General features: G+C 36.0%; 1 protein-coding gene across 1 annotated transcript in view; it reads left to right on the top strand.

Annotated features, from left to right (window-relative positions):
* Window positions 1–20,959, top strand: part of phactr4b (phosphatase and actin regulator 4b) — a 66,080-nt gene that overhangs the window by 25,619 nt on the left and 19,502 nt on the right. The window contains 2 exon segments of the mRNA XM_039740355.1: window positions 1,967–2,059; window positions 7,619–8,090. Coding sequence (XP_039596289.1) covers window positions 1,967–2,059; window positions 7,619–8,090 — 565 coding nt within the window.

Genomic DNA, 20,959 nt, shown 5'->3' with positions numbered 1-20,959 from the left:
TGTTTTAGTACTCTTGTTCTCCTGATCCTTCAAACTAGTGTGCAATTATATAGTGTGTCTTATTCATTATAGTGTGTCTTATTTATGATAGTCAAACTAACCTCTTCTTGAGTAAAGTAGTTTTGATGTGTTTACCAATATTCTGTTACATTAATGTTGTGACAGCAAACATCTTTGACACATAGCATGCAGCTATATATATTTTTATCTGTGTCCGTGTACATACAGAGTCTATAAAAAGTATTTGCCCTCTTGGAAGTTTTGAATCACTGTGGACTTGATTTGGCATTTTTAACACTGTTCAGCAGAAAAGAAAGAGTCTTTAATGTAAAAGTGATAACAGTTCTCTGCAAAGTGGCATACATTTCATAAGTATTCTCCCCCTTCAAGTCCGTATTTAGTAGATGGACTTTTAGTAGCCATGACAGACTTGAGTCTGTGTACACAGGTCTCTCTCTCTGTCAGGTTGCATGAGGATCGTGACTGAACAGCGCTTTTCAAGTCCGGCTGCAAATTCTCAGTTCTGGCATATTTGTAATTATTTTAGACTGCTCTTTATAACAAAAAAGTGTGAACATTTCCAAGGGTTGAAGACTTTGTATAGTCACTGTACATTCATACATGAAAACACATGTATTTGTATAGATGCGCTTGGAACAACTTGAGAAATTGTTGCCTTGCTAAAAGTGGCATTCATGTGTTCATTTGCATAGCCTTTGTTGAGGAGAGAACTGATACGTTTCTTATTCCCATTTATGGAAAAGGGTACATGCTTTTCTATGACAGACTTTGAAGTCACTAAAGTGATCAGTGCTTTCTCTTTGAGATTGTTGAATATTTTGAGAGTAGCAATTCAGATGATAAAATTCACTACTCACATCTTATTAACATAGTTTTGGTATAGAATTTTATATAATATTACTTTTATGAACCATTCATATCTGCCAAAATTACAAACACCAGTATACATATTTCATAATTTGAAGAAGGGAAAAAAAGTTAAAAACATACATCTATTTTAAGAACTTTTTATTTTTCATTTTCAGCAGATGAGTGCACAGTATGCTTGTGACATGTACTTTTTTGAAAGATAATTTAAGTGGTGAGGACAACAGTGCATTTTGTTTCTTCTGTTTGTTTTTACTGTGTGCAATTTTTAGCTAAGTTTGTGTTACTTGATATTGTTAAACCAAAGTCACATATAAGTCAGCTAAGTAGATTTCTGTTTATACAACTGTAAGAATACTGCTTTGTTTTACTAAGTTTATTATTTGCATAACTTTCACTGCTTTTTGAAAGTTTATTTTTACATTTTACATATTTTTCTGTTTAACCTAGTCTTTATCTTTCTAAAATAAGCTGATAAACCTATATCTATTTAATTATCAAGGAACTAGTGCATGCACCATTTACATGACTACAGGTAGCTTTACAAAATCTCAAGCAGCACTATATCCATTTCACTGAAGTCACCAAGTCACCTGGCATTTTATTTTATGTTCTTGGGCAGAGAATGGAATATATTGTAATAATGTATTTTGGTTTTGCCTTTCATTCTGCAAAAATGTATTAACCCAAATTGGTCAATTAAGTGGATTGTCTTTTGATATCTTCTGCTTAATGTTAATTTTTATTTCAGTGATTACAGATGCTGATTTGATGAACATGTTCTGTGTGGTAGAAGCTAGCACTGTGTGATTCCAGGCTGCTGTTTGCATGTTCTTATATCTGTGGGGAATTTCTCTGGGCACTCTAGTTTACTCTTAACTGTAAAAGATATGAAAAGCAAGGTAGATGGATAAAATGACAACCAGAGGGCACAATTAAATTTAAGGTTCATTAGTTCAAAGTAGGAACTTTTTTGTTAAGTTTCTCCACTGCTTTGATCATTTAAATTCCCACTTCATATACAGAATGATGTGTAATGAATAATCTTTATATTTTTTTTCCTCCCCTCTATCAACAGAAAAAAACAAAGCAACTTTTAGTTACTCTGCACCTGTTTGGAACACTCTACCACTGGACATTAGAATGTCCCCCAAATATAGGTTATTTAAAGGTATTTTTTCCGTTGCTTGAAAGAAGTATTCCTGGTAGTTCAGTAAAGCAGCAGTTTCTTCATTTTAAGGACTAATTGTTGCAGAGAAGCATTGTACTATACTGCAGAAAGCATGTTTGCAAAGCTTGCATGATAACTTTGCGTTGAAAACTTATTGGAACACTCCATGAATTAGCCAAATCATTTTTGTACTCCTGAAAATTACCAGGATTTTCTCAATCCATTTAATAATAATAGTATTGCTGTTATGACATACAGTATATACTAAAATAGATTCCCTACAACCTGATGAAGTCAAGATTAGAAATATTTAGGTGCATGATGCTGAAGATATTTAAGCCCAGTCCTATTTAGGAAATAACAGGGTGGCCATTGTTTCCCTGGTTCGGACAAATTTTATATTTTCTTCTTATGGATAATTAAATCTACATTGGAAACAGCTTAAGTTTGTAATGCAGTTTGTATGCCAATATCTTAACAAAACACTTAGGCTAAAATGCATTTATTTGGATACTTTTGAGTTTTCTTCTTTATACTATTATCATTCCCTTATATGTCAGTGAAGATCCATACCCACTGAGATTAAGACTTAACATTGTTCATTGTTGTTTCCCCCCCCCCACCCCCATTTACAAGTTTTCATGACAGAAATAGCTTCTCTTGATTGTAACATTGGAGCCTTCACTTCAAAGATTAAGGGTGCTCCTAAGATGAGGCAGATAAAACAAATGTGTTTTGACTGCCAACAACCCCTCTAGAAACATTATAGTAAAGAAATGTGTCATTTTTAGATTAACTCTTATATTGATAGTCAGCTAGGTAATATGACAAAAAGAAGAAAAGGTGAGGATTAAAAAAAGGATAGGAGGAGACTTGAATCAAATAATGCTCTCCGGTTTGTAATTGCTTATCAGTGTGATCCATCAAACTAATGTCTTGGAATGTTCCTTTAAGTCGTTACTTGAAAACACATACAAATGGCATGACAATCCACCAACAAATCCATGAAAATCATCATCACCTGATAATGCATTGATATTAACCTGTTTTGTTATAACATGCTTTTCATGATCAAAGCTATTAACCAATTATGATAAAACAGAAGTATTTAATTTAAAAGAATTCCACGTACAAGTAAACTATCCCTAGATTTGAAGATTTATATGAGGAATTATTCTAAGTATATTTATTTTCTTTAGTAATTTGTGAAAGAGTTAAGGTTTTATAAGAAATGGTTGTGTGGTTTATGTTCTGTTACCTAAAACTAATCCTTTTATGTACACAGAACAAATAAGTAAACCGTAATTCATTTTTGCTGTTAATTTTGCCCTAAGATAATTTTTCTGTGTTTTAATCTTGCTGTATAGAACAGACAGTTTGTAATAAGCTTTCACTGTTTATTGCAGATGATTTGTTAGTGAGATCAGCTAAAGGCAATTCCTTTTTCTTTTTCTACAAACCCCCATGTTCAGCCAGTTTGGATACTTCAGGGCTGTTCAGCTCTCAGCTGGTGAAGATTGCATCTCAGAGTGCTGTTTGTTTGTCTGTATGAAAGCATGTTGATGCAGTCAATAATTCCCTGTTGCAGATCCAATAACATGAGTTTAATTTATTCAGCTTTGCCACTGTCTGTATGTAGCTTTCACGTTCTCATTTAGTCAGTGAGGAATTTCTTTGGGTACTCTGTTTTATACACAGTCTCAAAGGCATTAATGCTCATTAGCCATCTCAGATCTGTCCAGTTGTGTGCTTTTCAGGTTACTGCCATCACTTCCAGGGTAGGTTCCTCCTTTGCATCCTGCAACACTGTATTGGACCTCACAGATTAAACAAAGAGCTAATTTATATTAGCATTGCACTCACACACTTTTCACGTTTTCCTTTCAAGTATAGAAATTTTAAAGAAAGATTATTGATAATTTTATCTTCAACATGAAGTTTTCCCTCATTAATTAGGTATTTTATAAATCTTTTGAATGCTTACATTACTGACAGTCAAATACAGTCTGTTTCAGTATTGTTTTCTGCGGAAAACGTTACGTAAAATAAATTGTGTTTTGGTTAGTGTGTCTTTGTTTTCTCATTGCATATGTATTGTATGAGGTTTTGATTTGTAAGGATTTAGAAAAAATAATTTCTACTTAATCTGCTATTTAATTAAAGTCTTCTGTGGAGGTACTTTTTTGAACACTTTTATTGTGCTTGCTTGATTTTGCTTGTTTTGCTTAACAGCCTAACCTTCTAACAATTAGGCACTAAATTATACTTTTTTCTGTCTTGAAAATGGCAGCTGTTACTATAGAGAAACAAAGAGTTACCTATGTTTGCAGTGACACTAGCATGTAGACGAGATATAAACCTGCCTGACAAGCATGCAAATAGAGACTGACCAAAATTTTGTTTTCTTCTTCAGTCAAAAGTGAAAACAAGCCAGAAACATAAAAGTGATTGGGTCTTAAAGTACAAATGAGCAGAATTCTAACTGTAGTTACTGTTGTAGCCAAATGCAAAAAATGGAATCTGTTTAGTAAGAACAATTTTTGCTTAAGTAGAATTATAAACCGTGCATCTTTTGCTTCTAATTTAAGAACGAATCCATAAATTAAGGATGTGTTTTTACATTAGGAAAAAAGGTGATCTGAAATGATGCTGACACTTTCTAGATTATATGCAGCCCCTCTAATGCTCTCCCTCTAATGCACAAATACACACTTTATCACTCCATTAGGCAGCCCGCTTAATCCCTCTATTTCAGAATTAAATGTAAATTCAGGGTAGGCTGTAATTTAAATTTAAAATTGTAATGTTAACAGATTAAGATGGTTTTAGTAGGCTTTGTACATAAGTCTAATAATATTATAATTTTCTCCTTTTCAGAGACACAGCCTGTTTAACACATTTGAAAGGTCAACTCATAGGTGCATAAAGAATTTAAATTAATGAAAGGCGGAAGGCATTAAGCACACTGGCACTAAGTGGAACTAATGCAGTGAAAAATAGCCTTAGCAGCAAACATCTGCAAAGATTATGTGTATGGACTATCACTAGCTGTTGAAGCAAGAGGTTCAGATTTAGTTTTAAAATTGTGTTAAACACTACACTTTGCCAAAACAAAGGTCTACTTGTTATCTCTGCCCTAGCTTCGCAATCCTTCAGATTCAATAGTACCTTACACAGCTGTCAGATAAACAGCTCAAAAATGTTTTTATATACAAAGAAAGAGGAATGTGACAGTAAATCTATACCAAAACACAAAGAAAAACATTTGTAGGATGAATGAATGGCCTACATTTATCTTTCCAGATAGCAGGATTAAGAAGAATACTCAACAATGATTGTTCATTAATACTAGGTGTTTAAAAGTAGCAAGGTAATAATTTTAACCTCTAACAATGATTTTTCTGATGTCAGTTCAGTTGATATAAATTTGGATTGTTCTGAGTAAAAAGTGTCTGCTGAGCTTTATTGAATACTTCGACTGCTTTGTAGCAGTCAAGAAGATGCTCAGATTCTTACTAACTTTTAAATGGTGATTTGTTTATTTTATTTAGGGACACCAAGGACACATCCAGCCTTGACCCTTCATGCACACACTCACACACAGAGAAGAAGCAATAAAGTGGCACAAAATGAGTAAAGGAAGAAGAGTATATTGAACAAAAAAGGGGGATAAAAAACAGTTAATTCAACAATGTATACACAAAAGCCCATCCAGATTCCTCTGGCTTCAATAATTATTTAACAAACACTGAACAAATGAAACGGAATGAAACACTAGGCACTATATGATAAATAAATAAACACTTAAGACACAGTCCAGTACAGCAAGTGTAGATGATTGTGATGATTAAAATGAAACCCCCCTGTGAACAGCCTTCTAAATGAAATGTATAGTTTTGTCCTACCAGGTTACAGTTGTTACATGAAGAATTTAGTATGATTGGAAATGCTCCCTAGACGGAAGACACATCCAACCATGACAAAATCCTATGGAGAAGCAAGCACAAGACAAGCACATAAATCCACAAAAACTGTAATTTACAGTTGTTACGTTTGTAATCCAATAGATGAGAAGCATAGAAACAAATAGATGATCGTGATCCATCTCCATGTCTTTGACTCCTTTTTAACGATAATGCCTAATCATTCTTCTTCCCAGCAACTCCTTGGCTCATGAGGTGGGCGTCAAGTTGGATTAAAAAAAGCGTCCACATATTGAAGTTAGGTTGAAAGGGAAAAAGACTGCATGTTTTAAGAGAGAGAGAGGAAGCAAGTCAGACAGGGCAGTCCATGGTCAGTTTTCATGTGGCCTTAACAGCAAGAAAGTTCTTTTAAGAAGATGACTTGGTGAACCCACAAACTACTTGCCATATGCTCACAGACCACCAGTGGTCCATGGATGACACTTTTAGAACCACTGTTCTATTGTATCTGAAGTCCATAAAACAATGTCATTTTATTTCATATAGCACACAGGAGACATTATCATTAGGCACTTTAAAAAGTAAAACAACAAGGACACAACTGTGTCATCTTTTTTGAAAAGTTTGCAAAGTTACGAAGTTGTTGGAATAAATCCTAGCATTTTTTTTTTTATAAAAAAGAATATTAAATCATTCAAGACAACTGAAATAAAAATGTTGCAATTTTGTTTCTTTTCGCTTTCCTTGTTTATATAAAGTAGACATTAAGTTGACCTATCAGTTAAAAACAATGCCACCTTTTAACTTGCTAAAATCATATTATTGCTCACTTATTTTTGTCTCAATATTATAGTCTAATCTCCTGGATTACCTGTTTATATTCTCATGAATCATTAGTTTCTAAACCCAGTCATCCTAACGGCTGTATCAATTTTAGGATCACTAATGTTGAGGATTAAATCTTATTATAATCTTTTTAATATACATGGCAATTCCCAAAGTGGGTCATTGCACCGGTAGTTCAGAACAACTGCAGATTAACAAGTAATCTTGCCATGAAACTGTATTTTAAACATGTTCAGCCTGACAATGTTTTGATCAGGACTCGTAATGAGAACTTGTGTCTGTACTTCCAGTTTGCAGTTTTGCCCTCAGCAAAGACACACCAGTAAGCTAGATGTGGTGCTACTTTGGTAAGTGACGTTCACATACACAAATTTTCTGGTAACCGTCTGAGCTGATGAGGAAATTAAACTTGAAAAACAATGAGCACAATCCTCTGTGTGGACAATCACAATTATATGCTTGTCCACGCAGAAGATAAAAAATAAAGTCAATTTTTTTTTAGCTTCTTCCTCCAATGATATTTTCAATTTGAGCAGAATATACCGTAAATACAACTTCAGTAAAAATCAATCTTCTGAATTCTGAAAGTAAACTCTTTCATTTGCCTATTTTAGCAAAACAGAAATGGACCAGAATCCTAAAATTCATTATTTTATGCCTCTCACCTGAAAAGGACATAACATTTTGGTTGGTCTCTACATGCAAGTTATGATTTGACTTATCTATTTATCTTGAAAGTTTCTTCATTTTAAAATATGTCATACATAATCTTGCTTCCATTATCTTGCAGCGGAATTGACCCAGGCAGTTGGTGGTGGTACTCTAATGCCTTCCAAGCCATCACCACCTCTTCCTCCCAAAAGAACGACACCTGTCATCAAGCCAGCTCCACTGAATACCACCATTACTGTTCAGAGTCAAGAAGAGATCCATGATCCAGTTCCAGTCTTGAATCCTCCTCTTCCTTCTCCTTCACCCCCATTGCCTACACACACTCCTCCTTCCCCACCACGTACTCAGTCCCAGTCTGTTCAGCCCCAGTCTGATTTCAACAACATAACTTCTGAGCCTGGGCAACGTATGTCACAGCTGCCACTTCATATAATGATTCAAAGAGCCCTCACCAGCCCTGGTCCAGCCATGCCCAACCCAGAGGGCTCCCAAAGGGCTCATTCTCTTCTGTTTGAGACAAATCTTGACAACCAAAGTGAAACTGGATCTAGAGGAAGAGTCCTACCTGTTACAATAGAGCCTCTTAAAGTGTGAGTACTACTTCTTTTTTAATTCATCAATATTTCTTTGCATGTTATGATTCATCAACAATCTGTCTTCATTTTATAATGACGTCTATTTGGAAGGTTAATTCTTTAAAGCTTGACTTTAGATAGATAGATAGATAGATACTTTATTAATCCCAAGGGGAAATTCACATAATCCAGCAGCAGTATACTGATACAAAGAAACAGTATTAAATTAAATAGTAATAAAAATGAAAAGAATTAAAATAAAAATTAATGTTCGCATTTACTCCCCCGGGTGGAATTGAAAAGTCGCATAGTGTGGGGGAGGAACGATCTCTTTAGTCTGTCAGTGGAACAGGACAGTGACAAAAGTCTGTCACTGAAGCTACTCCTCTGTCTGGAGATGACACTGTTAAGTGGATGCAGTGGATTCTTCATGATTGACAGGAGTTTGCTTAGTGCCCGTCGCTCTGCCACAGATGTTAAACTGTCCAACTTTAATCCTACAATGGAGCCTGCCTTCTTAACAAGTTTGTCCAGGCGTGAGGCGTCTTTCATCTTTATGCTGCCACCCCAGCACACCACCGCGTAGAAGAGGGCACTCGCCACAACCGTCTGGTAGAACATCTGCAGCATCTTACTGCAGATGTTGAAGGATGCCAACCTTCTCAGAAAGTATATTCTGCTCTGAGCTTTCTTACATAGAGCATCAGTATTGGCAGTCCAGTCCAATTTGTCATCCAGCTGCACTCCCAGATATTTATAGGTATGCACCCTCTGCACACAGTCACCTCTGATGATCACAGGGTCCATGAGGGGCCTGGGCCTCCTAAAATCCACCACCAGCTCCTTGGTCTTGCTGGTGTTAAGGTGTAAGTGGTTTGAGTCGCACCATTTAACAAAGTCTTTGATTAACTTTCTGTACTCCTCCTCCTGCCCACTCCTGATGCAGCCCACTATAGCAGATATAGATATAGAGAATATATATAAATATAGAGAATAACTTCTATAAGAATTCCTACTGTGAACATACTGTCTAGTATTGACATTTTAATCACTTTTTTTTTTTTATCTTTAAAACATTTTTGGAGTCTACATTTATATCTTACTACAATGTGCAACTTAACAGGAGTACATGCCAAAGTTTTTAAGAGTATTTCTGATTAATGCATATTTATACCAGTTATATTTATATTTGAAAGTATTATTCTTGAAATGTTTTATTGTACATTTTTCAAACAGATACACCTATATTAGAATCTAGTAGGTGTGCTGCTAAATTTGCTATGTGTATAGAAAACAATTACTTTAGAAATAATGTTAGTCTTAATACCACGTTCAGAAATAAAACTTTGAATACATTGCATTGGCCAAGGAGATGATTGTTGTACCAGCTAAACTGATCTCCTGTCTCTCAAAAATAACCTTTTAGGAATAATTATTCATCATCTGTTATCATCCTCATTTTAGTCCACTCTTGTTCCAAACAAATTTCACTCTGTGCCATCAAATGTTTGGTTCCTCCTAGTCTGCCAGGTAGTCTTGCACTGGAGTGCACCAGTGATATTTTCGTATTGACCATCCTTTAAAATTTAGATCTTCTTCCCTTCTGGTATTAATCTTGTCAAGCACATTGGTGGGAAATCTTGAATTTCAACTTTACCCATGACTAAAAACAATAAAAAAAGCCTTTATATTTTAAATATTTTTAAGTCACATAGTATTTAGTGACAGAAACATGAAACTGCTAAAAATAATCATTGAATTTTTTAACAGAAGCTAAGACAGGCAAGGTTTTGTTCATTTTTACTATTTATGCAAAACAAATAGACATCTTTTACCAGCAGCCAACTGTTCCTCTAGCACTTCAACATAAGGTTTAAAGATCATACAGTATTGCATTATACAATGGGAGTGAGTCACATTACTGCTACAGAAAAGTTTGTGTTTTAATGTTGTAAATACCTGTATATATGTTAAGATTTATCATGGTCTATGCATTGTTTCTGTGCTTTTCTAATTTGTCTAATGGTTACTGTAGATCCCAGTAACACATCACCAGATAGATTGCTTTCATGAGTTTAACATTCATTTTCAGAGTATCGAGTCTACTTTAGCTTTAAGCCCTTAGTGTATTAAGTTTCATGAGATCCTGTTCCCTTTATCACAGCACTAATATTTAAACACATATTCAAATTTAAATGATAAAAACTCCAAAAACACACTGTAAAAAAAACAACATATTTTTTAATTTCTCATTCTGCAGACTGTCATTATGTTTTTCACCATCATACCTTGTAGTTTTTTTTTTCCCTTTATTATTCAACTGGCAAACATCATTATAGCCAATCTAAAAAAAAAAAAAATTCGGAGGGACTAAATATGTAAAATACCTTTGCTTTATAGTGATTCAGGATAAAGGCAAATAAATTATTTATGATTAAGCATATCATATGATTATCTAAGAATCTTCATTATCAGTCCATAAACCTTTTAATTTATGCACTTTAATATAATTTATTTAGGCCACATGATTTGGCAGCTGGGGCGGCACGGTGGCGCAGTGGTAGCGCTGCTGCCTCGCAGTTAGGAGACCCGGACTCGCTTCCTGGGTCCTCCCTGCGTGGAGTTTGCATGTTCTCCCCGTGTCTGCGTGGGTTTCCTCCCACAATCCAAAGACATGCAGGTTAGGTGGATTGGCGATTCTAAATTGGCCCTAGTGTGTGCGTGGTGTGTGGGTGTGTTTGTGTGTGTCCTGCGGTGGGTTGGCACCCTGCCCAGGATTGGTTCCTGCCTTGTGCCCTGTGTTGGCTGGGATTGGCTCCAACAGACCCCCGTGACCCTGTATTCGGATTCAGCGGGTTGGAAAATGGATGGATGGATTTGGCAGCTTTTTGAGTAGCTATTAGGTGCTTATTTTGGAAAGATAAATGAGAAAGATATACACAGACAAAGGTGGTTGTGATGCTATGACAATTACTGCTGTTCTTATGGATAGATGTACTGGCCAGTGGATGAAACCAAATGACAAAGTAAAGCTTAGAATGTTTTTTGGTAAAGTTTTGCATTTTATTAACAGTTCATTTAGATTACTATAGAAAAAATGATTTAAGACAAAGCACAGAAATATTTCTACAGTTATCAGTGAGACAAAAGCAGGACACATTTTGACTGAAACAAAGATTTCTTTAAACTGCTTAGTTAAAACAGAAACCAGATCAAAAGTTTCCTGTTAAATAAAACTCAACTATAAGCTGATCTATAGTTCCCAGATGTGCTCAAAATTAATGTTCAGCCTTGAAATTGAAAAACTTTTTACTGTTAGTCCAAAATCTTTTTCATTTCTTTAATAATACTCTTAATTAAAAACACTTATCTTGTTAAAGAGAGTTGCTTTAAATGTTTGTTGTTAATTACTTTTAAATAAATGAAGAAAATCCAGTGGTAATTGCACTGTGTCTTTTCTTAACTGCATGTACTCATCATTAAGTAGCTACTTTCACAATTAAAAATCTGAATGTTATTTCAGCAAGAAAATCTATTAATGTGTATAAAATATTTCCTTAGTTTATTAGAAAGATAAAAAATGATCAGATGAAAATATACAATTTGAAGATATATTTAAGAAAAAATGTGCAATCATGGTAGCAAAAGACAACAAAGCTCACATTTAAGTGATATACAGGGTGGGCCATTTATATGGATACACCTTAATAAAATGGGAATGGTTGGTGATATTAATTTCCTGTTTGTGGCACATTAGTATATGTGAGGGGGAAAACTTTTCAAAATGGGTGGTTACCATGGTGGCCATTTTGAAGTCGGCCATTTTGGATCCAACTTTTGTTTTTTCAATAGGAAGAGGGTCATGTGACACATCAATCTTATTGGGAATTTCACAAGAAAAACAATGGTGTGCTTGGTTTTAACGTAATTTTATTCTTTCATGAGTTATTTACAAGTTTCTGACCACTTATAAAATGTGTTCAATGTGCTGCCCATTGTGTTGGATTGTCAATGCAACCCTCTTCTCCCACTCTTCACACACTGATAGCAACACCGCAGGAGAAATGCTAGCACAGGCTTACAGTATCCGTAGTTTCAGGTGCTGCACATCTCGTATCTTCACAGCATAGACAATTGCCTTCAGATGACCCCAAAGATAAAAGTCTAAGGGGGTCAGATCGGGAGACCTTGGGGGTAATTCAACTGGCCCACGACGACCAATCCACTTTCCAGGAAACTGTTCATCTAGGAATGCTCGGATCTGACACCCATAATGTGGTGGTGCACCATCTTGCTGGAAAAACTGAACGTGCCAGCTTCAGTGCATAAAGAGGGAAACGCACCATCATGTAGCAATTTCGCATATCCAGTGGCCTTGAGGTTTCCATTGATGAAGACTGGCCCCACTATCTTTGTACCATATACCACACCATACCATCAATTTTTTTGTTCCAACAGTCTTGGAGGGATCTATCCAATGTGGGTTAGTGTCAGACCAATAGCGGTGGTTTTGTTTGTTAACTTCACCATTCACATAAAAATTTGCCTCATCACTGAACAAAAATTTCTCCTGCGGTGTTGCTATCAGTGTGTGAAGAGTGGGAGAAGAGGGTTGCATTGACAATCCAACACAATGGGCAGCACATTAAACACATTTTATAAGTGGTCAGAAACTTGTAAATAACTCATGAAAGAATAAAGTTACGTTAAAACCAAGCACACCATTGTTTTTCTTGTGAAATTCCCAATAAGTTTGATGTGTCACATGACCCTCTTCCTATTGAAAAAACAAAAGTTGGATTCAAAATGGCCGACTTCAAAATGGCCACCATGGTCACCACCCATCTTGAAAAGTTTTCCCCCTCACATATACTAATGTGCCACAAACAGGAAGTTAATATCACCAGCCATTCCCATTTTATTAAGGTGTATCCATATAAATGGCCCACCCTGTATAAGGAAAATGTGTAATAGTTACTGAAAATATAAAGTGTTCCAAGGATTTTGTTATAAGAAAAGATTTCAGTTTTTTTTTTTTTTTCAGTCAAATATACAGTATACATCCCATTTTCTAAACTACCAGTACTCTACTTTCCACTGTTCACCCTTACTGCACTACTCTGACAGCCTTAGAGAGTTAAACCCTTTTAGTCTATATGGGGACCTAGTATAGGCTTTCAAAATTCTCAAAGGAATTGATAAAGTAGGTCCATAAGAATTCTTTTGATTTAAATGATCCCAAGGACACCAGCGAAAATTAAGTGAAAGTGAATTTTAAGATAAGGCTAGTAGTTACTTTTTTATCCAAAGAGTTGTGACATTCTGAAACAAACTACTGATCCTTGTAATTAAATCAGAAACCGTAACATTTAAGAAGTATCTGAATGACATATTAGGGTATCTTTGCTAATAACTGAACAAACTAGCTTTATTGACTCAGTGGTCTTGTCTCGTTTTTAACATTTCTTAAGTTCTACATTGACAAAGTGTTTTTGAATAATCTCTTTACACACATCACTCACGTTTTCATCTTTTTTTGAAACATACCATAGTTTGTATTCCTGGGGGGTAATTTCAAACCCTGTAACATAAATGCTTATTTGTTGGAATGTTTGCACAACAGCAAGAATCATCACCTCACAGGGACTGATCTGTTCAGTCCCTTGCTGAATGCCTTGTGTGGTAAGATTTAATCTGAACTTGCGGGAGTTTGTTCCAGAGACTTTTGTTTCTTTCCACCGCCCAAAGACAGGTGGTTAAATTACTTAATGAAACTAGAGTTGTCCACAATGAGCAATAATGGGTGTGGACAACTAGGCAGTGGAAAAAGTTAGTTAAAGTAGGTGGATTGATAAATGCTTATCTGATGAGTTTTCCATTTTTTGTCATATTGAAATGTTTCAGAGTTTTAGACCAGTGCTTCGAATATACTGATGTACATTTGGGCCAATTGTTCCTACTTGTGATTCAAGGCTACTTAAAGCTGTCTCAGTTGCATCTGAAAAGTCACCTTAAACTGGAGCTGTCATTAAAAAAAAAGTTGGCAGGGGGTGTTGAGGAGGTATTATTTGCAATAATAAATCTCATCAAAATATAATTTATAATCCATAAAGAGGATAATAACTTTGTCTCAGACAATTAGGGCTTTTGGTTCCCCCAGGAGAAATTTGAGATTTGTTTGATGTAAATTAGGGAAGTTCTTGTTGATAGAAATTGTAAGTGTCTGAATGTGAAGAAAAAAAGCCTGCATTAAAAGTTTTGAATTATTAGTGTATAAGAGCTAATAAAGTAATTTAGACTTTAAATAGGCCTATATTAAAATATCTTAGTCATTTTATTATGTTGCATAACAGAAAATCTTATTCACCATAATTTTTACTGTAAAAACACAGCCTGTAGTGATTGATAAAGAGGTGTTCATTAATTTCAGTTAATATTAAAATGTTTGGAAGATTGTCAGGTTTTGTTTTATTCACAGGAAATGCATTTGGTAACATTTTCCTTGATTGTGGAAAATTTGCAATTCACTGCTGTAGATCATGCTTTTTTAAATAGTATGAATTTGCATTTCCCTTTTATTACTGCCTGAGTGAGTATCTACTCAATTAAATTGTACATTAAATCATGTTATCATATGTTGGTAAAAAAAACTGCACTGTTGTAGACAAACAAGGTCAATTGCAATGAACTGAAAAGTAATGTACAAACAAGATTCAGTCTGTCATTATTACGCAGCTGTCAACTAAACTTGTACTCCCAATTCCAGTGAACCTTAAGCCACTGAGCTTACAGTAGTTCACAACGTTGTAAACCTCTTCTGAACTGCTACAAAACCACCACAACAACAGCTGCTGCCCTCTGGAGGTTATTAAAATAGTGAACTAATTTAAAATCACACCTCCTTCTGTGGTGTAAGTCAGAGATTTTCAAGTTCAGTCTTGGAACCCCATGGGCTGCAGATTTTACAAGACACCTCACAAGACTTTGATTTTAGAAAGGACAGACTAAATGCTCCAAGGCACACACAGTTTTACATGTTAAGTAACACATATTTTAAAGTAACATGGACATTAACCTAATGGCAAATGTATTTTGTTTAAGCTTGGATGATTTTGAATGAAAAAGAATAGATCTTTTTCTTCCACCCTGCAAATTGGAAATTTGTAGTTTATTTGTTTGTGACCTTTATTGCTTATAATGGGGTCATTGATTGAAAGTATCTGACTTTCCAGAAAAAAACAACTTTAAAGTTTTTTCCAGGCACAACAAAAGCAAACCCTTATACTGTTTCAACCATGTATTACCAAAGCATTGATATATTATTAATAATTTCGCTGTTTATTAGTAGCTGTGAAATTTAAATATCTTGGGGCAAATATCTAGGGGCATGAAGAGTGTGAATGCAAACTAACATCTAATTGGAAGTAGTTATATAAATTGAGTGTGAATGCTTAAGTTGTTTATAACATCTAATTGCTAACTGAATTCCATTGTTCTCTATCTATTTCTATCTATCATCTATCTATCTATCTATCTATCTATCTATCTATCTATCTATCTATCTATCTATCTATCTATCTATCTATCACAAAAATAATTGTGCTCTAAGTGCCATATTGTGTGTAAACACCTTAGAGATTTTATTTGAGGAAAAGGTGAAAGTTCCCAAAAGCAAGGCATGCTGTGCTAAAGAAATGTATTCTCTTTTAAAAAATTACAATTTTAGACTGTCTGAGTTGTGTTGTTTTCACTTTGGATATTTTAGAAGTTTATCTCCTAAATGTGTTGAAAATAAAACTATTGATTTTACAAGGAGAATGAGAAAAAATATTTCACAGCGCATCACTTTTTCCACATTTTGTTATGTTACAGCCTTATCCCAAAATGGATTCAATTCTTTTTTTCCTCAGAATTCTACACACAACACCCCATAATGACAACGTGAAAAAAGTTTACTTGAGGTTTTTGCAAATTTATTAAAAATAAAAAAATTTAGAAAGCACATGTACATAAGTATTCACAGCCTTTGCTCAATACTTTGTCGATGCACCTTTATGCATGGACTGTATGTGTTTGTATGTTTATGCTTTTGTAGAAATTAATCACCCGGCCGTTCCTGCAGAAGTCCATGCTATTCCGAAATAAGCTGTTGATGATTTTTGTGTTGTGTTTCAACCATTCTTAAGAATATCAGGTACAGTGGTGTGAAAAACTATTTGCCCCCTTCCTGATTTCTTATTCTTTTGCATGTTTGTCACACAAAATGTTTCTGATCATCAAACTCATTTAACCATTAGTCAAATAAACTGCTCAAAAAAATTAAAGGAACACTTTGAAAACACATCAGATCTCAATGGGAAAAAGAAATCCTCCTGGATATCTATACTGATATAGACTGGGTAATGTGTTAGGAACGAAAGGATGCCACATCGTTTGATGGAAATGAAAATGATCAACCTACAGAGCCCTGAATTCAAAGACGCCCCAAAAATCAGAGTGAAAAAAATTATGTGGCAGGCTAGTTTATTTTGCCAAAATTTAATTGCATCAACTCAAAATTGTATGCAGCACTTTGTATGGCCTCTGTGTTCTTGTATACATTCCTGACAACATCGGTGCATGCTTCTAATGAGATGACAGATGGTGTTGTGGGGGATCTCCTCCCAGATCTGGACCAGGGCATCACTGAGCTCCTGGACAGTCTGAGTTGCAACCTGGTGGCATTGGATGGACCAAAACATAATGTCCCAGAGGTGTTCTATTGGATTTAGGTCAGGAAAGTGTGGTGGCCAGTCAATGGTATCAATTCCTTCATCCTCCAGGAACTGCCTGCTTACTCTCACCACACGAGGCCAGGAATTGTCGTGCACCAGGAGCCACTGTACCAGCATAGGGTCTGACAATGGGTCCAAGGATTTCATCCTGATACCTAATGGCAGCCAAGGTGCCTTTGTCAAGCCTGTAGCGGTCTGTGTGACCCTCCATGGATATGCCTCCCCAGACAATCATTAACCCACCAAACTGCTCATGCTGAATGTTGTTACAGGCAGCATAATGTTCTCCATGGCTTCTCCAGACCCTTTCACTTCTGTCACGTGCTCAGGGTGAACCTGCTCTCATCTGTAAAAAGCACAGGGCACCAGTGGTGCATCTGCCAATTCTGGTATTCTGTGGCGAATGCCAATCGAGCTGCATGCTGCTGGGCAGTGAGCTCAGGGCCCATTAGAGGACATGGGGCCCTTGGGTCACCCTCATGAAGTCTTTCTGGTTGTTTGTTCAGAGACATTCACACCAGTGGCCTGCTGGAGGTCATTTTGTAGGGCTCTAGCAGTGCTCATCCTGTTCCTCCTTGCCCAAAGGAGCAGATACTGGTCCTGCTGATGGGTTATGGACCTTCTATGGCCCTCTCCAGCTCTCCTAGAGTAACTGCTTGTCTCCTAGAATCTCCTCCATGCCCTTGAGACTGTGCAGGGAGACACAGCAAACCTTCTGGCAATGACACGTATTGATGTGCCATCCTGGAGAAGTTGGACTACCTGTGCAACCTCTGTAGGGTCCAGGTATCGCCTCATGCTACCAGTAGTGACACTGACTGTAGCCAAATGCAAAACTAGTGAAGAAACAGTCAGAAAAGATGAGGAGGGAAAAATGTCAGTGGCCTCCACCTGTTAAACCATTCCTGTTTTGGGGATCATCTCATTGGTTGCCCCTCTAGTGCATCTGTTGTTAATTTCATTAACACCACAGCAGCTGAAACTGATTAACAGCCCCCTCTGCTACTTAACTGACCAGATTAATATCCCATAAGTTTCATTGACTTTATGCTATACTCTGATTAAAAGTGTTCCTTTAATTCTTTTGAGCAGTATATATATATATATACGGTACACATATATATATATATATATATATATATATATATATATATAAAATACCAGCTATATATATATATATATATAATACCAGCCAATGTTAATGTGTTAAAGAAGCAATGAAAAGAAAAGGAAACATTTTGAAAATAACGTAACATGATTGTCAATGTAATTGTTTTGTCACTGTTGTGAGTGATGAGTGTTGTTGTCATATATATACACACATATTACACACACATAAACATATATATATACATATCTATACATATACACACAAATACATATATATATATACATACACACACACATATATATATACATATACATACATATCTACATATATACACACACAGCTATTTCAGTATCAGTGCAATACGCTGCTTGTTAAAATGGATAACTCCGCTCTTACGTGCAAGTCTGCGTGGATATTATGAACTATCAGTATTTGTTCAAGTTCTATTTAAATTTTAAATAGAAGGAATTTTTATTTAGTCGACAGAAATATCTTTGGTAGGAATGGTAAAAACAGACAGGAATATTATTCCTGAATAAATCAACTCAAACCTTAAACAACTTAAATAAAATAAAAAAAATATAAAATAAAAATATATCTAATAATAAATAAAAATAAAATATAATTCTGTCTAAATTATACAAGTTAGAAATAAAGTAAACATTAAAAGAACAAACATTCAAATTTCTTTACTCTTATGTAATTTTATATAAAAATAAACTTAGATTTTAAATATCCCAAAAGATTTTGCTCTCCATAAAAATATATCCTGTCAAAATTATACAAATTCAAATATGAACATGCTGCATAGCAAAACCTGGAAATATAAATAAAATGTGTTCCTTTCAGCAATAACAAATCAAATCATTCAGTTGTCTTTGCTCATATGTCATTTTAGAGCTGGACGCTCTTTTTTTGGCAACAAATTCGTTTCTGTTTGGTGTGAGGTTCTGTGTTGTGGAGATTCTCAGGATGGATTGCAGGTGCTCATCAGTGAGGCGACTCCTGTGTGCTGTTTTGTTAGTCTTTATCACTGAGAAGAGCTTCTCACACAGATATGTGCTACCAGACATGCACGAGGTTCGAGCCGCATGTAGACGGACTTTTTTTGTTCTTCAAAGTCACCAAAGCGCCGTGCAAACTCAGTGCGCTCAGTTTATCAGCAAAGTGCGTATTTGGGAACACCGTAGTGACGACTTGGTTTAACATTACTTGGCAACAGGGAAAGTGGGGCAAGGTGTACTGGTGCATTTGTGTCTCCCATAAAAGCAGCTTCACTTGAAATCACTTTGTGATTGTGCACAGGTAAAAACGTCCGCTGAAGTGTCAGGTTCTTATTTAATTATTCTGCTTTCTGTATCTTCTGCATTGCATTCAGGTTACCCTGATGTTTTGTGTCATAGTGCCGTCTTAGATTAAATTCTGTAATTACAGCCACATTAGCTCCACAAATGAGACACACGGGTTCAGTAAACATATACTCAGCCTCCCATCGTTTTTAAAGGCTCTATTTTCAGAATGAACTTTTCTCTCCAGCATCGTGTGAGCTAGCTTCGCAATAACTTGCAGCATCATAAGCTAGACTTGATTAACGTGGTAAGTGTTCGGCAAGGCAGCTGAAGCGCTGCATTATGGGATCTGTAGTTTATTGTGTTACCAGCGCTTCATATACCTGGGCCATTAATAACAATAATACAGTATATAAAATGATCTCGGGCCGGATATAATTACACGCCGGGCCGGATGTGGCCCGTGGCCCTTGAGTTTGACAAATTTGGACTAAATAGAACTTGAAATGATATTCAGATAGAGTTGACGCGCACTACAGCCTGTATCCTCCCCTCGCTCTTACTTTTTACCGTTCATCTAATGAATACACTGAGTATGGCTTTACCAAAACAATCATTGATGGCGAATAAAGTATCCATTATTCGAGTATGTAGATCGGGATATATATATACATATCTATACTAATAAAAGGCAAAGCCCTCACTCACTCACTCACTCACTCACTCACTGACTCATCACAATTCTCCAACTTCCCGTGTAGGTAGAAGGCTGAAATTTGGCAGGCTCATTCCTTACAGCTTACTTACAAAAGTTGGGCTGGTTTCATTTCGAAATTCTACGCCTAATGGTCATAACTGGAAGGTATTTTTCTCCATTAACTGTAATGGAGTTGAGCTGGAATGACGTGGGGGGGCGGAGTTGTGTGACATCATCACGCCTCCCACGTAATCACGTGAACTGACTGTCAACGCAGTGCGTAGAAAACCAGGAAGACCTCCAAAAGCGCTTAAGAAAACATGCATTTTATAATTGAGAAGGCAGCGAAACAATAAGAAGTGAGCGAGTGACATATACTACCATATTCATGAGTGTTGCCAGCTCGGAAAGAAAGCAAGGTGTAAACCTAAACTTTAAATTAAGTTCATAGACAGGCTACGGCGTTTCACATGCCCACAGGTAATGCGGGATACAAGTTTAATGAGAGGGCGAGGATATAAGCGAGAGTTTTGATCACTTTGTAACTAAGTTAAAATTGTAGGTGAAGGGGTGTGCTTATGCAAATTCCGAGAGACTGTGTTTGTGGGGGATTGACAGTTAAGGCGGGTGGGGGAGTCACGTCATCATCTCCCCTCCCACCTCATTTTGCTCTGAGCTGAGCTCTGCGGCTAACGCTGTCTTCCAAAGCAACTTCAGACTGCCACCAAATACTCACAGAAAAATCGACAAGTTAATACACACGCTGTCTCTAGAGTTTCTACACACTGAATCCTCCAGGCACTACTTACAAAAGGTCACATTGACAATCGTGTTACGTTATTTTTAAAATCTTTCCTTTTCTTAGCACAAGCACAGCTGAGAAGCTTCGATGCATGTGCTCCATAGCGTTAAAAATAATGCATTTAATCACACTTTGCATTACAAGCAAAGGGAGCTTTTGTCAATGCATGATTTCCTGGTACACGATTACATTGATCAAGCGCATCCCGATT

The sequence above is a fragment of the Polypterus senegalus genome, chromosome 17 (genome assembly GCF_016835505.1).
Source record: "Polypterus senegalus isolate Bchr_013 chromosome 17, ASM1683550v1, whole genome shotgun sequence".
NCBI lineage: Eukaryota > Metazoa > Chordata > Cladistia > Polypteriformes > Polypteridae > Polypterus > Polypterus senegalus.
Note: the sequence above shows the minus strand (reverse complement) of the source record. Positions and strands in the feature narration are given on the sequence as shown.